The sequence below is a fragment of the Sus scrofa genome, chromosome 2 (assembly GCF_000003025.6).
Source record: "Sus scrofa isolate TJ Tabasco breed Duroc chromosome 2, Sscrofa11.1, whole genome shotgun sequence".
Classification (NCBI taxonomy): domain Eukaryota; kingdom Metazoa; phylum Chordata; class Mammalia; order Artiodactyla; family Suidae; genus Sus; species Sus scrofa.
Genome location: NC_010444.4, coordinates 91,741,492 through 91,758,686, shown reverse-complemented (window position 1 = coordinate 91,758,686; position 17,195 = coordinate 91,741,492). Strand labels below are relative to the sequence as shown.

The 17,195-nt window shown below is 37.0% G+C and overlaps 1 protein-coding gene across 4 annotated transcripts in view; it reads right to left on the bottom strand.

Moving 5' to 3' along the window:
- Nucleotides 1-17,195, bottom strand: part of VCAN (versican) — a 129,498-nt gene that overhangs the window by 52,988 nt on the left and 59,315 nt on the right. For 3 of the 4 annotated variants that reach the window (XM_021081073.1, XM_005661536.3, NM_001206429.1), the window contains 1 exon segment: nucleotides 9,383-12,322. The exons of the other annotated variant lie outside the window; for it this stretch is intronic. In XM_021081073.1, the coding sequence (XP_020936732.1) occupies nucleotides 9,383-12,322 (2,940 nt within the window). 4 annotated transcript variants of the gene reach the window in all.

The window sequence follows — 17,195 nt, the reverse complement described above, 5'->3', positions numbered from 1 at the left end:
AGGCTCCCTGGTGATTCTGATACAGAGCCAAGGTTGAACAGTGTAAGCAATATTTATGCACTAGGCAATTTGCTGGTGCCACCAACACCCGCCCCCTACACCAGAATGGCATCATTGTCTGTCAGCTGGCTGGGGTCTGGCTGGTGCAGCTTTGGGTCCTCCTGAGGAAACTGGATGGTGGTTCGGTGAGGGGATGAATGCCTAGAGTTTCTTGTGAGGCCAATTCTGAGGCTATGCCTGCAAAAATGATTCTTAGAGCAACTTTTGCATATTACCTCCATTTTTCCTTTCACAAAAGCCAGCAACTGGCATTTATTACATACTCTTTTTGCTTACTTGTTATTTCACGTTCCCTTCCCACCTAAACTATAGATGATAGTAATTTCTTTTCCCCATCCACAGAGTAGTTTGAGTGAATGACTTTATTTCAACAAACCTTTAACATATTTCCTGGGACTGAATGTGAAGACATGGGTAGAGGTTTTATCTGCAGAAGGTAAAATGGCTCCCCTACAGAGCAGAGCAAAGTAAGATTACAACATAGTGAAAAATGATAATTACAGTGTATTCCGTTATACTTTACAGAATTAATGTATTTTCTTTCCCCTCTCTCAACTTAGAAAAACCAAAACCTACAATGCGGCATATGTCCGAATAAACGAATTCACCCTGTTAGAAGCCAAGGATACTGTGATATGAAATGAAAATATAAAGTCACTAGTAGCCAGTCATGGTAGCGTGCTCTGATTGTACAGCAGGTACAAGCAAATCTGGGTATGGTAATGTGACACACTATGTCAAGTTTTTGTAGACCTGGATGCTGAAGTACAGTTAAATTTTCCTCTCACTCCAGAGATTCTTTCTTTCCAGTTTAAAATCTCTTACTTAGACTTTAAATTATGTATGGAAATATGCTTTCTACATTATCACAGTAATTACAGCAAGTATTTAGAAGGTTCACCGTAATTTATTCTTCTCCCCCAAATCAAGCCACTCCATTAAGAATAATTATAGCCTTCATGCCAATAGACAGGTATTTCCCTCTTGATTCCTACTCAGACAGTCTAAACACTGGCTTATCTCTCTAAGGAACACAAATTTTAATGCAGTGTAACAGGTTCTCAACTGTCCACATGATGCCTCAGGGTAAAAGAATAGTTTACATTTTCTATCGCCTCAATTGTGTTTTTTTTTTTTTTAAAAAAGAGTACTTCAATAAAAATGAAAAAAATATACAAGTTTTCACCAAAACACACTCCACCCCCTCAACCAGGACCTCATTCTTGGAAATCTTCTATCAATAAAGCCACGTATTAACCAGCTTTTCTTTTTGTACGTGACAAACTGGCCTCACTGAGGTGTCATGTTAAAAATTGTGTAAACTGACAAAAATAGGCCATGCCTTCGTAAAAATAAAACCATCACTTTACCTCATTAAAAGGAAACCTCAGAGAGCATGTCTTTTTCTGTTTTTGTTTTTTAAATCCCCATTGCTTCTCTCACCACCCCACTCTCCCCTTGGCTACACCCCTCCCCCCCAAAAGTTCAGAACACTGTCTGGGCCCATGAATACATTTTTTATTCATTGCACAAATGAATGATCTAAGAGCTATTAAGAAAGAAGAATGTAATCCCTGTGTAGAGAACTGGGGGGTTTCCTTGACAACAACAAAAAGACAGCAGGGAATGTCCATGTTTTCTATGAATATGCAAGAAGAGGCCTGGCCTAGCACCTGGAAAAATTTATAAAGAATTTGTAAAAAGATCTTTTCTTTGAAAAGAAAATTAAATTGGTAGTTATCAAAAATCATGAGCCCAATTTTCACACATGAAAAAGCAGAAAGCTAATGATTTCTACATATAGATACTATAGAACCAATACTATAACTATATTTAAATTTTAAATAAGGGCTGCAGCTGCTTCTGATTTGCACCCAAAATGGCATCACCCTAGACAAACACAATCCGCAGAAGATTAAAATTTTAACAAGCTCTTGCTGTTGAGCAGATACTATAGTATGTTTGTCTCCCTCTGGTATAAATCATCTTGAATTTTAACATAATTCCATTTTTACCTACTTAGTACCAAACAATCTAAACTGTCCTACATTTAAAAGTTCAGAAGGAACTAACTGCTGAAGCTGAGAGGGAATTAATTTGTACTGTCATTGCCAAGTGCCAGGCACGGTGCTCAGTGCTTTCCAGTCCCTTAAGGAGTGTTAAATGATGTGCGATGTGCCCTGGAAAAGATCTCCTTCTCCTTTAAGCAATCTGGTACGCTTGGAGTATTAGCACGTATTTTTTAGTGTTATAACAACTGAGACCTACAGAGATAAAGCAGTTGACCCAAGACCAAACAGACTGCAAATGATAGTGTTGACCATGAACCCAGGTCTGTTTCTAAAGGTTCTTTCCACTATACCAACTGCCTTTTCCATGTATGGAGCAAATCAACTACCTCGCCAGGGTTATTCAGAATAGAACAGGCAGAACATGCTTCAGAAATCCAGGTCTAGTACAGTATCTAGGCCATGGCAAATATTTGAGTATTCATTAAAAAAATGTATATAAATATACGTTTGGATATATATCTGTGTGTACACATATATATATACACATACATATATGGTCATTTTTTATGTTTGTTTCATAATCCCTGTGATTTTGAAAAAAGAGTTTAGGAAATATTGTTCTTTCCATATGACAATCACCGTTAGATCCATTTTACTTGCCAAAAGATTCTGACAGGAGGTTTAAGAAATCCAGGGGTCCACATGGCAGAGAATCAAAGGAGACATTAACTCTAGATTCCCCACCTTAAAACACCTGCTTCTCTAATTCCACTGATTCAAATTTCACTTGAATTAAGATGTCAATAAACCTCGAAATCACCTTCTAGAGTACACAGCCCACTTTTTAAAAAGTAGTTTTATGTCATTTAACTTTACAGGTGTGTAACTCTAAACCACGATATTTCATGGGGATATATTTTGAAAAGTTAAAAGTACTTAACCTACAGAAGATGCTCTTAATTAATAAAGTATCAATCACTGAAGAAGAGAAAAGGGTGAGAACACTCCCTCCTGAGGAAGTTGGCTGAATCTCTCTGGTTTCCATACATCTGTACAGATTTCCAGGTGAATCCTAAGAAGGTTCATCTTCTGAAACAGGCCAGGCCCTCTCTGTCATCCCAGCCCTATGTTTGCCTGATCATATTTGGGGCTCCTTACCCCACTGGTGAGCCTTTAATGGGAAGCAGGCTAACAGTTTCTGGTAGTTTTTTTGATGTACTTCTCCAACAAGGTCCGGATTACATCTCTCCCTTCTCATGAACTATTCTCTGAATCTTCTGCCTTCATTTATTCCTTCTTTGCTGACTTCATCTGCTATTCAGTCAGTACCTCATACCTAGCGTGTAATGATGTGTTTCTGGACTACAGTTATCTTTGATTGTGTTAATACTGGTTCCCCAAATGCATTCAAAGTCCTTGGGAGCAGGGCCTATGGTTTATGCCTATTTTGTGCCCCTTTTAGTATCTGTCAAAGAACAAATATGTTCTAGCTTTAACTGAAGGTAACCCTTGATGGACTGTACTCTGCTGTTAGACAGTGTGTGCCTTATTTTCAAGGTCACTGTCGGTGAGAACTAAGTGGTATTTGTCATTGGATAATGCCCCACCTCAGGAGTCGTTTTGATAACAGCAAGTTGTAATTGCAAATGCCATTTTCAGAAAGAATAGGCATTGATTCATGTTAGGAAGAAGATAACAAGGTTCCTTTTAGCTATCTAAAGAACAGCTCTTTTGTTAGTAAACCTCAAGCTGTGAGGAACACAATTTCAGTTTCTTACATTTTTCCTAAGATGAATGGGTTAAAAAACATTTATAGAGCATTTTAAAAGTTGAGATTCTATGTGTGCTTATATGTGTGTCTGTATGTGAGCGTATGTGTTATGCATACAAAATAGTTCACTTAGAAGGACTTCGTAAAAAGATAACCTTTGGTCTGTGGTGCAATGCATTAATATATATTAATGCGGTGCATTAATAATTTAGAAACATTAAGGCCAATTCTTTTTTTCATACTATAGAAGTGAAGGAAAACAGACCGTCTCTTCTTTTTTCATTATTTGACTAACAGAAGAACTTAATCCTTTTCTAGACTTTGGGCAGCCAAGGAGGAATGGGGGAAGTCATCCTAATTCCCTGCAGAAAAAAAAAGAAAAAAAAAAATGTGCTCCTCTGGCAGGGAGCCTCGGCTGGAGCCCAGCAAAGGGAACCACTCAAGTGTGCAGGCACCCGCCCCGTCTACTTTCGGGGATGTGCTCCAAAATTCTGCAGGAAGAAGCAGCCCAGAAGCAGAGCTATTGATTTCAGCGTGCTGTTCTCTTGCCAAGGCAGGTATCTGAATAGCATATTCATAGTAGCAGCAAACTAAACCTAAGTCATCTACTCCTAACAAGCCCATAGAATGCCCAAGAGAAGCCAGTCTTTCCAGAGTCCATGTTCTTTAGAAACTGATGGACAGGACAGCACCTCAGACAATGGGGGTCACTATTCTTGTGAATTCATCAAGGGAGAGCATTGCCTCACTGCAAAAATGCTCTAAGGAGCGCCAAGACTCAGACCAGTGCCAAAGTGTCAGACCCAGTGTGCCTCCATTTACCCTCCCGCGATACTTTCCCTAGCTGTCTCACAAATTATCTCTGAGGTTTAAACACGATAAAATATGCAAGAAGTGATCTGGAGGTACGAAGACCTAAATGTGTGCTTGATGATTTCACTCTGTGCATTCACATGATATCCTGAAATGTAATTATATGTGATCTTGATTACACATAGGCAACAATAAAATTGAACTAGATTTGCTTAATTTGTTATATATACATATAAATATATATCTATATCGAGGGATAATCAGACCAATTTTAAAAATGTTTTTACTTAAAAAAAAAATCAGTTCATTCAGGAATGATGTGAAGGTGGCTATTTTATTTTGAATTATCTAGATGATATCATTCTGTGTTCTGAGGGACACGTTATTTTAGGGACAACCACAGCAGGTGAGGGAGAAGTCCCAAGAAATTGGGGTTCTTATTCTCCCCTCTCAAACATTAACCAGAGAAGTCACTCTTTTATCCACTCAAAATATGGAGGCCCTGAGTAAGAATCTGTTTGAAGAAAGAAATCTGAGGGAGTTCCCGTTGTGGCTCAGTGGTTAACAAATCCAACTAGGAACCATGAGGTTGCGGGTTCGATCCCTGCCCTTGCTCAGTGGGTTAAGGATCCAGTGTTGCCATGAGCTGTGGTGTACGTCGCAGACGCGGCTCGGATCCATTGTTGCTGTGGCTGTGGTGTAGGCTGGTGGCTACAGCTCCGATTTGACCCCTGGCCTGGGAACCTCCATATGCCACAGGAGCAGCCCAAGAAATGGCAAAAAGCCAAAAAAAAAAAAAAAAAAAAAAAGAAAGAAAGAAATCTGATCCTATAATAAAGAAATCTGAAAGTAATTTTTTCCACATAATAAACTCTATAAAAATATGTAATTAAAAATTATGAAACTATCTTGTGCTAACATTACCTTCTAAAAAATGATGATGGTGCAATTGATATAAATGTTGGCATTTGACCACATACATCCTGTTCCTAGAGCCAAAGTCCTTCCTTCCTTACCCTCTCCTTAATATCAACATATTCAGAAAATAAATCTTTAGATTTATGTCCATTTCTTGAATGTACAAACAAAAATGCAGATGGGATTAATCATATGGGGACTGTTTCTGAATGATGTAAACAATAAGATGCTATAATTGTCAATACGGAAACAGAGCAAAATGAACTCTAATTTAGAGGTCAAAGTTATTTTTCTTAAAAAGTCATTTATCTTTAATGTCATTTCACTAATATCATGTTAGTTTAATATTGACTTAACTCTTGTCTTACACTTAGATTTCGATAGCTATAAATTACAAAACTAGCAAAAACATACATCTGACAAGACAAAGAACATCAAGCAGGCCTGACAAATAGTATGCACTATACATGCATACTATTATACTACACTATTATGGTGTTAAAATAAAATCAAGAAGCCGCGTATTTTAAGGTTATAACTATGTGAGCATTTGCATAATAATTTCTAAATTTACTATCTATACATTTCCAAATTATTCTTTAAGTTAAATTTACCAGTATACATTAGTTTTTAAAAACATTCACAATCCTATTAAACTAACTTGTGACATTTCAGATGATTTCAAGAAGGCGCATGCTTTAAGAAAAAGGAAAAAAATCCATAATTGATCAAACTTTCCCTATGCCTCTAAACCCTGTAGACTTCATACATGTTCACAAAGAAAACCTTTCAATAATTTTTCAAAACGCAGGTGTACAAATTACTCCTGAAATAGACAGAAGGCATGTTTTCAGTATCCCCTGAACCACTGTTAAACACACCCTATAGCATTTTTCAGCTCATAAAAGTTTTATGAGCTGAAAAGTTCCTTCAGAATTTTTTTTAACTTCTAACTACATTTGCCCTCCAGCTATAGCACCCTAAGTTGCTATTAAGATTCATTTGAGCAACTATAACATAAACGTGTCCTGCACAGAATGTTTTGTTTCACAGTAGTAAAAATTTTTTTGAAAGTCAAGATTTACATGACTTGCTGAATGCAGCAAAAAAAAAACCATGAATACTTTGGTGTAGTGTAGCATGGGTGGTATTTGTGCTTACGGGAATATATAGTGTGTGTAGAGGTCAATTTTATGTTTGTGAATAGATTTATACACACGCATATATGTACCAAGGATTTTCCACTTTGGAAAAATGTGCCTTGATACATAAAAAACTTGATTTTTCCAGGCGCAGATATATTTCCTTATTAATGTACACCTGCCTTAAAACTCATTAATTTAACATCTGTTTTAGGGTTTTCCCTTACCAAAGTGAAAGTGCTTGAAAAATTAAATTTCTCATAGAAAACAAGTAACATTAGTATCAGTAAGTAGTTGGATCTGAGTCAACCTCATTGTCTTATCAAGACAATAAACAGTGTTTTTAGTCTTAAGGAGAATGGCACAGATAAAGCACACAAGATTGACAGATAGACTGGGTGGGGGAGAAAGAGAGAGAGATGGAGAGAGGGAACTAGACAGATACATGTTCTATCCTCCCCTTCTCCCGCACACACTCACTACAATCCCCTGCTAATGGAGATAACATTACTATAGTAACAAGTACTCCCTATCCACAGAGCTTTCTGACCCATTGCTATCAATGCTGAATAAAAAATTAGTTTGAAGACAAGTCATGGTCACATGTCTTAAAAGTGGAAGAAAGAAGAGGAAACGCCTCATTGCGGTGTTTCTAAGATCCAGCTGAATTAAGGTCACAACTCAAATAAAAATACGCACGTTGTATAAATGGTTTCTGAGGTAGGTTACTCAGACCCTCCATTTCAAGTAACCATTTATAAACTTAGGTGTTTTTTTTTTTTTTTTTCCTCGTGACTGCCAGTTCTTCCAGAGAGAGGGAGTTTCACTTTTTCCATTTTGTAATTTGATCACCCTAACCTTAATGCACAGTTTCCCATTTCGAAGAGTTTTTAAGAACTTTTTTTGTTAACTGTTTTCTGCATTATTTAATTCAACTTAGTCTCTACACTAAAGAGAGTAATCTAAATTGGGAAAAACTGTATAGTTAATCATTCAAGTATTTCTTTTTAATTCTCAGATTAAGCGTGCATAGTAATCCCTTTTTGCTTCTCTTGACTTCTTTATTTTTCATAGTCATATCTTCTTGTCACTCTTCCAATCCTACTAACAGCAATCCTCATCCCTACTACTTGGCAGCTCGTTTCCTCTCTCCAACTCCAGTTCCAAGAAGAAGAGGAATACAAGAGAGAGGAACAATGTTATGGTTTCCAAGAAACTGCATCATTAGCAGGAAAATAATGCTCCAGTCCTGGCCTTGCTCAGCTGTATTGGGAAGTGGAGATTAATGTCAATAGTCTGGGACTGTGTTCTCTTCTTTACTATTCACTGCCCCACAAGAGCTCTTACCCTGAGAAAATTCTGGGGAGTAGAAGCCAAGTTAGCATCTAACAGCACTGGAAGCTAGCTGAGTTGCCACTGGAGCAACCTGTGTTTCCAACAGGTGCACCCCTGAGCCGACTAATGAGGACAGCATCACCCGTGAGAAAAATGGTACATGGAGGGGACTATCCCAGCAATAAGAAAACCTGCTCAAAAAAACATTCTTCTAGCCCAACTTCTTAGAGCCAGGTCAAAGAAAAATGAGTATTTATTCCTTTAATCTACATATTAAAACTAAAATATGGTAACTTAACTAAAATCAATGATCTTAACTTCTAAATTAAAAAACAAAACAACAAAAAAAAGACAAACAAACCCGAATAGATCTACTGAACTGTATATGCTGTGTATTCACAACTCAGCTTACCAAATTTAGAAGACAGTGTGGTCTAACCTTTAGGAAGGAATAAGTTATGTTTCATGATGAAAACTGCCAGTATTAATCAATGTAAAACAACAGCTTTTAAGAATTTTGCTGGAGAAATAAACAAAATATTTGAGCAGAATACTAGGTACCACGAACATTCCCAGAGATAAAATAATTAAATCATAAAATAAGTAACATTACAGCCTGGTTTTTCGGAAACAGAAGTAATGCCGACATATCCCCTTTCTGAAATTATATTTGATACAATAAATTATAGCATATCCTAGCACTGAGCTAGATCATATGGGCTCTAAATATTTAAAACCTCATTAAAATGCCCAAGGATATCCACTTAAAAATATGTTGAAATTTCTTTAAAATAACATTTAAACTATAGACCTATTACCCATCCCACAAGTTGTATAATAAGCCTGTAAATCATGGAAGAGAAAAACCAAGACAAACCTTTAGACGTCTTTCTATCAGCCCTAGGATATGCAATATGGTTTGAGCGGTTCACAATGTAAGTACTGCAGGTTAATAGTTAAAGACCAATGGAATGTTAACACAGTCTAGTACTACACTTGAGTAGTAACGCATGGAAAGACACTGAAATTAAAACACTTTGTTCTGCATGTTCTGAAGTGATGTAACAGTGATGATTTGGTTATATTAGATGACAAAGCAGGGCTTCTTATGACTTTTAAAAGAAAAATCGTATCTAACATTCTTCCAAATTGTTTTACCATATTCTTCCAATTCTTGTACAAATATATGAAGCTATAACAGAATTTTTTCACACTCCAGTTATCTTCTAATGGCAGCATTTGGCATGTTGATTTTTTTTTTTTCCAAAAGTAATTTGCAAGATAAAAATGCTGATTGCCTTGACTGGTATGTCTAGAAAGCAAAGACTTACCTGTCTTGTTTTCTATGACCTCAATAATATAAACATTTATGTCAGGGTGGAATTTTGTCCCTGCTGGGGGTTCTGGAGTGGAAAATGCCTGTGGTCTGAAGGCTTCTTTGCCTTCCACAGTGGGTGGTCTTGTTGGCTGTGTAGTAGAAGGAGTACTTGAAGTTGTGAAATATTCTCTATCAATATCTGTTTCTGTTTCCTTGGCTACAATATCCTCAAGGGTAGTGGGAGGAACACGAGATGTTGACTCTCCAATGATTACCATATCTCTGGTTGTTTCTTCACCAGGTTCTCGGTCAATAAGAGGCGGTTTCTCAGTGGATGCTGCAGTTGTGTGAAGTCTGTCTACTGAACTGAAGGCAGTAGTGATATCACTTGGAACCGTGGCTTCTGTTGTTGAAAATTCTGGGAGTTCTGTAGCTTTGGGCTTTTCAAATAATCCTGAGCCTAAATCCATATAATCTAGGGATGTTTTCTCTCTTTTTTCAGTAGCAGCAGTTTCCTTTATAAGGTGGGTAATGCCAGTGCTAAAAGGTGATACAAATTCCCTTGGACTGGTACGTTCTGTTTCATATTTTTGTTCAGGCCCCATGCTTGGTGTTAGTGTTACAACTTCATCTGTTTTTGCTTTGTGCTCAGTGACAGCACCAGGGGGATAAGACATACTCTGCTCAATTTTTCCAAATGGAGTTGTTTCTAAAACTGGGACTCTCTCAGAACTGGTCACCAGTCTGTCTTCAGAGACTGTATATGCTGACCCATCACTCTCATGTTCATCCAAAGGTGGTATTGTCTCCTTGGCTGTGTCAGGACTAGGAGGAGAAACCGGTTTCTCTGGAGTCTGTTCTTCCCAAGGAAATTCTTCCTGAGTTTCTCCCTGTGTAATTTCTGTTGTTCTTATAGTTTCAGGAGAAATAGTAGCTTCAACATGAGTTTGATCAATGACATGTATGTCTCGGGAAGGTTCACCTAGAACTTCACCTTCTGATGGAATAGAGGGTACCAACACTCCCCATTCTGTCTTGGGTATAACAGAAAGAGGAACGGTATGGGAAGTGTCTACATAAGTAGTAGGCTCTGGGGTAATACTGTAATTAACAAATGCTGATCCTTCCACATCTGAAGTGTGTGCAAACTGGGGGACAGTAGATACAGGCTTAGAGACATCCACATCTTCTCCTTCATCCAAAGCACTTCCTTCTGTGGTTGCATAAACAACTCGGCCTTCTGTGCTTGTGATAGGTAAAATTCTTTCTTCAGTTGTAGAATCTCTCAAAGTTGACTTTTCTGTAATACCAATTGAAGGAGTTGGCTGAAATTTAAGTGTAAATTTTTCAAGGTCTGTTGTGTCTTCCTTAGTAAACTCCTCTAATGGCTTTGGAGTTCTACCTGGGATCCGGGTAAATTCATCTCTTCTATCTTCAGTATAACCTGGGATTTCTTTATCCCTTCCACTCACTCCTGTAGTGGTGAGGAAGGCAGGGGGCAATTCTGGAAAGCCCATATGTTCTGTGGACCCTAAAGGCCTTGATGTTGTGCTATCTTCACCTAGTGACCATTTTGATACAGTGACCACCTCCACATTTAAAGTGCTTTGGGTCAAAGGCACTGTTGTAATACCCTCATCGTACTTTGTGGTATCTTGATAGCCATGTGTTTCTAATCCAATTGGACTTATTGTAAAGTCTTCATCCCCATCTGCTGCCTCTGTTGGTGCCATACCTATTTTTGTTGTCAGTGCTGGGGAGTCAAAAGGTTTTGTCATTTCCACTGAAGATTTTGTAAGATGAACTTGCTCTGAGGAAGCTGTTGAGAATTTCATTCCAGAAAAGCCTTCTTCTTCTATTTTTTCTATAAATGAATCTTTGGTGATCTTTTCCTGTGTTTCTTCATCAGCATAAGTAACTGTTCTCATCTCTGGTCTTAGCGTTTCTACACTTTCTCTTCCTGTGTGTGGAGAGGGATAAATAACTGTGGATGTTCCCTCGACTAATCTTTTATCACCAGAGAAAGGAAACAATTCTACTTCTGTATGATGCCGTGATGGGAAAGGTGTGGTGGACATATACCGGCCAAGAAAATCTTCAGTTATCCTACCATTAGTTTGTTTCTCTTCCCAGCTGTCCATGGATGACCCATCACTCTCAGGCATAGTTACAGGTGAAACAATGGTCGAAGCTGAGACAGACTCCACATCCTCTAGTTGAGTGTGGGTGGTGTCTTCTGAAGTCTTTGACACTGTGATGACCTCAGGTATTTGGCTAAAGACCAAGGTACTCTGACCAGATCTAACTGTAGATGTTCTGTCTTCGCTATCATCTTCTCCCAAAGTGAATCCAAAGCGGCTTTTGGTCACGGATTCAGAGACAGTGCTTATTGTTTTGGACTCCAGGGTCACTGTTGTAGACACAAATGGTGCTTCGGTTACAGAGAATTCCTTGGAAGGAATATGCTTTGAGATTTCCATAGATGTTACCAAGGGACCTACTTCTATTTGTTCAATCTGCGTAACTGATTCTCGAATTTGTATGTCTTCCTTGACACCCTCCCATGAATCTGTAGCATGATGGGAGATGACAGTTGTACTCGGTGACTCTTCTTCCTTAATTTCAGATATGTCTGGCTTTTCAAGAGGTCCTGAAGTTGAAGGTGAGTAATAGTCCACATCCCAAGGCTTCTTGGTACTCCCAGTAGGTGTGAGTGATTCTGTGGCTAATCTCTGTGAGACAGTTTGAGGTTCAACTGTGGTTTTCTGTTCAAAATTGACTATATTTCCCACAGGAGGGAATTTTGTTGTAATGACAGGTAATTCGGTGATTAAAGGGACGATTGGTGTAGTTCTGTCGGGTACTGTTTGAAGCTCTTCTGATAAAGTGGGTGAGGCAGTTTCTGTAAGCATATTCAGTTCGATGGTTGTAGCCTCTGATACATTCTGTTTAGCTAGAAAAATAATTTCAAAGAGTTGATTAGACAAGTCACTAAAGAAAAGTTGTATGTCCAGTGTTTGTTAAGTGCTTCTGTGTACCTTTGGGGTGACCCAAAAGTGTTTTGTGATGGAGAAGAGTCTAAAAACTATGCTTAAGCTAAGCCAAAGTCAGACAACTGTGCATTTAATCATCGCAAATTGATCACTTGTTTTATATTATAAGGGTTACCACTGCTTTTACCAGTAGCTATGAATGACTGCTCTTGGTCGAGGAAAATATTATGTTCTTTTAAGACAAAGAGAAGTTCACAACAATAAATACATGCAAAATGTGGAAGCAGTAGACACGTTTTTTTATCAGAAACTATAGCACCAACTTGAAGCCTAGTAGAACATAGTACTACAATTCTGGAGGCTGCTGTCTCTAGTTTTCCCCCTCCTTTTCTAACTGCATAATGTCTCAGGGGAGAGGGAGTGCCTCACACTGCAAAACAACAAAAAAGCCACATCAAATGTACCCGAGTGACATATCAGTGATTACACTGTCCATAATGTAGAGGCTTTCATAAAAACAGGATATTAAACTTTTTAATACCACTAATTCACTTGGTCCCAGGTGTTAGACATTTGTCTTCCTTTTCCTTTCAACTTTTCAGTGTAGCTTTGTTTATAATAAATAATAAAATGTCTCTGGCAGGGGCTGCTTGGCACTTGTTATAGTTCTATGTCTTGTTCTATGTTCTGTACACGCTTAAGGGTCTTGGTTCCAGGCTTACATTAGCAGGAAATGCAAACACAGAACAGGAAGTAAAGTACCCACAAGATATATTTTAGCTCTGTAATTACAAATCACTGTAAACAACCCAGAGCATCAGAAAGAATGGGCTCAGGCAATAAAAAGTAACATGTCATCATAAAATGCTACACTATAATGCTTTCAGATTGACAGAGAATGGCCTCGCCTCTTTAAAGAAATTTAACATGTACAAAAGTTAGAATGTTGCAGATAGGATTCCTGATCAACATTGGGAAAATGTGGCAGATTAGTAATAAAGACTTTTTTTTCTAAAAAATCTAAATTTTCAAATATTAAAATCAAGTTGCCACTAAACTCAGAAGGAACTGATCAAAGGAAATCTGTAGTTGTTTTGTTACATCCTATATGATTTAAAACTAGTTGCACGCCCCCTCCCCCTGATAAGAGTTGTAGTATGGGTAGTATCTATAATATCTTATGTCTTACTGTTAATAATTCCCAAACCAGAGCCCTTGGAAAACAAACCTGGATACTTTTTAACTCCACCTACTCTGTTAAAACTTAATCATATAAGGGCAGTGAAAATGCTTTGTATGATACTGGAATGGTAAATACATGTCATTATATATTTGCCCAAGGCCACAGAATGTACAACACAAAGCATGAACCTTAGTACAAACCATGGACTTTGATTATCATATGTCCATGTGGGTTCACCAGTTGTTACAAATGCACCACTCTGGTGGAGGATGTCGAACAGGGGGCAAGGCTCTACATGAGTGGGGTCAGAAAGTATATGGGAAATCTTTGAAACTTCCACTCAATTTTGCTGAGAATCTAAAACTGCTCTAAAAAAATAAAGTCTACTATAAAAATGTAATGATAAAATGATGTTATTTTGTTGTAAATCAGACTTGAGCTGTAATAAGTTCCTTGTTTTTTGTCTGGTGTGAGCTGTTTTTAGCTGTGGTTGTGCCCCAGAACATTCTAAAGCTCAGATTCATCAACTGTATAATGAAAACTTGGTGTCCATTTATATTACGATGTATTTAAATATTCTTTAAAGTGTGTCACTATTTATCCTTTTATATTAAAACAAAAGTAAACAATAAAAGAATTAGACTCTTCAAAAACATGTTAAATAACCTTTTTCTGTTTTTTTTTTAATTTTTAAGAAAAGCTTTTTCTGCATTCATTTCCTGGAAGAAACTTTGGTCTCTTTTGATTGACATGAACAACTTATGGAACCAAAGTGAAGTTGACTCTTTCTTTTTTTAATTCATTTCTCTATCCTCTGAAATTCCATAATGGTTAACTCACTTAACTGCCAAATATCATGCTTGTTTTATAACTGTATTCTTTGGGGAAATAGTAAAACATACCTACAGAGAAAGTTCCCATGGAAACATAATATAAACACTTAGCACACTGCATCTTAGATAAAATTTAATCATATTATTATTAACAACAAAAAAGCTAATTTTGCTTTTTCCCTCTGAGTATTTCCATAGCTGATGAAATTTACATAAATGGAGGTGATATATGCATTCTGGCCAAAAGAGGGCTTGTGAATCAGGTCTTCCTATGTTCCAGTCCAAGCTCTATGCTAACAGCTTTCTACAGCGCTATGAAAATACTTTTATAGTGTCTTAAAAATGAAGGACTCAGATTTCAAAAACGAAACAACTGATGCCATTATCAGTTATTACTGTACTGTTTGGCACTGCCTTCCTCTAACCCTAGAGCATAGTAATAGACAGCAACATGTCTCAGAGACTCTCCTTAACAAAGCTATGATTTATGTGACTTTTTTTTCAAAAACAAGGGTTTTCAATAATTTTAGACCCCTGTTTCAAAGTCTGCTTATAATTAAGTTGATTAATGCTACTCTTTGGAATGGAAAACCTCAGACTTCCTTTTGGGGTTGGGTGGCTTTTTAGTCAACTTAACAGCTGATTTCCATCATAGCTCAGTATATCTGATCATCTGTGCTATTTGGTTCAACCATTCCCCAAAAAGAAACAATTTTTTAAAACACAGAAATATCTACAAAGAAACATCATCAGAATAAATGCCACTATATCAAAGCTGACTATTACAAAGGTGAAAACACAACTCCAGATTATGCTAAAAGTATCTCTCCAGAAGGAGAATTCACATGGAGAAGTTTTGGTCTTGGAAAACTACCAGTGTCCCTCCAAACCTCGTTACTGAGGAAGCCAACAGAAATCAGCAGGCTTCTTTTCCCACAAAAGCTCCCTTCCAACATTTGCAGCTGTCTGCCACACAGATGTTTCATATCACTGTACTTATGGTAGTTTAGATCCTATGGACTATCTTCTCCAGCACTTCTGTTGTGAGTCACAAGGCAGATTTTCCAAATGATATTCAGCATGATAGTCGATTTAACTTATACCCATACTGCCTATGTTATAGGGAAATGACTAGTTTAAAATAGCTCTTTTATATTAAAAATTTTTTTACAGGTAAATAAGTGTTACCCAAGGACTTCACAAATAGAGCAGATATTCAATAAGTTGCTTCTGGGTTCAATAGCTGGGAAAAGAGTAAGTTTGGAACAATGGGACTAGAATTCTAACTATTTGTTGAAGTTCTATGAGTAACTGAATACTAACTGATTCAAATTCAATAAAAAGAAAAAATTTTAAAACACCAATTAGGGAAGGGTAAGTTTTGACACCTATGATCAGATTATGATCTAAGGCTCAAAAAAAGATAATAAACTGACCATAGGTTAGAAGGGCAGGTACAAGTGATCAAGTGTTTTAAGTAAGATAGCATATGAAGTAGTGGTACTCATTTAGCCTTCTCTAGCCCTATAATTTCTAGTTCCAAGTTTATTTGAACAGAGGGATATGAGAAAAAATGTGGGTTCGAAGTAAGATGGCCCAAGTGGTTAGAGGTCTAGAAATTAAAATTTCAAAACAAGGAAATTGTTTCAGTTGAGGGAGACACTGAGAGATAAGTCAACAGTTGTGCTCAATAGTAGCAATGCTGTTATTTAGATTTTGATCTCCAACTTAAGCAGGAAACCTAGACTCATTCGCAAAGGACTTAGACAATTAGAAAAAAAAAATATCTGAGACTAATGGTAATGGGATATTGGAATGGGTTTTCTAGGAAACATTCCCTATCTTCCTCTCCTGAAGATTATGCATAATATTAAATGAGAGGTTATTATGTGTCTTTAATGGTTTTGATATACTTAAATTTGGGAAATTTGGGGAGTATGGATGAGCCTTCAAAACCTTCTCTTTCACAGAACTTGCTTAACTCTGAAGTCAAAGAAAAGGCAAAAGTGCCCAGTTTAATCATCAAGGGGGAATGGACAGGAAAACTTGATTTCACAAGACCATTAATTTAACTTGTTTTTCAAATCTACTTAACAAGAACAGATTCTAATTACATTTATCATCAGCCATTATTAACAGTGATTTTTAGAAGGAAAAGGGAAAGTCATTATTAACATTCTATTCAGTGATTTTTAGAAGGAAAAGGGAATTACAGCAAAGTAAGTTTAGCTATATTGTTTATTCACCAAGAAGTGGCCTTTAAAACACTTTCTTCACTTGCTAAAAACAAACAAGAAAAATATGGTTAAATTTCTAAATTTTTCTATTTAACAAACCCTGAAAATCACTTCTGGAATTGTCTGTAAGGCCTCAACTCTTAGCAACTTTATCTCTACAGAATTTAGTCACTATTCAACTATGTGGTAAAACTGGATGGCAGGCAAGTCATTTTGAGAATATTTTTCAAATTACAAAATATATATTAAAAGAATCTTTGAAAAATGAATTAGAAATCTGGGGGAGGCTACTGGCATCATGTGTGTGGTTAACGAAAGGCTTTTATGTATGACTAAACTTTCTTAACCTTTTAAGTGCTAAATAAATTTTGAGCATGGTAGGGTCTGAGGGAAGAACTAAATAAGAATCTAGCCTTTAGCTTATGTAGGGAAAAAATAAAAAATCTGAATCCATTTTATTTGCAAATTATATATTTCCAAGTTACATAGATTCAAATGAATTAGGGAGAAAAAATGGACCTAAACTTTCAAAAAATCTTTTTTTGTTTTTTGCTTTTTAGGGCTGCACCTGCAGCATGTG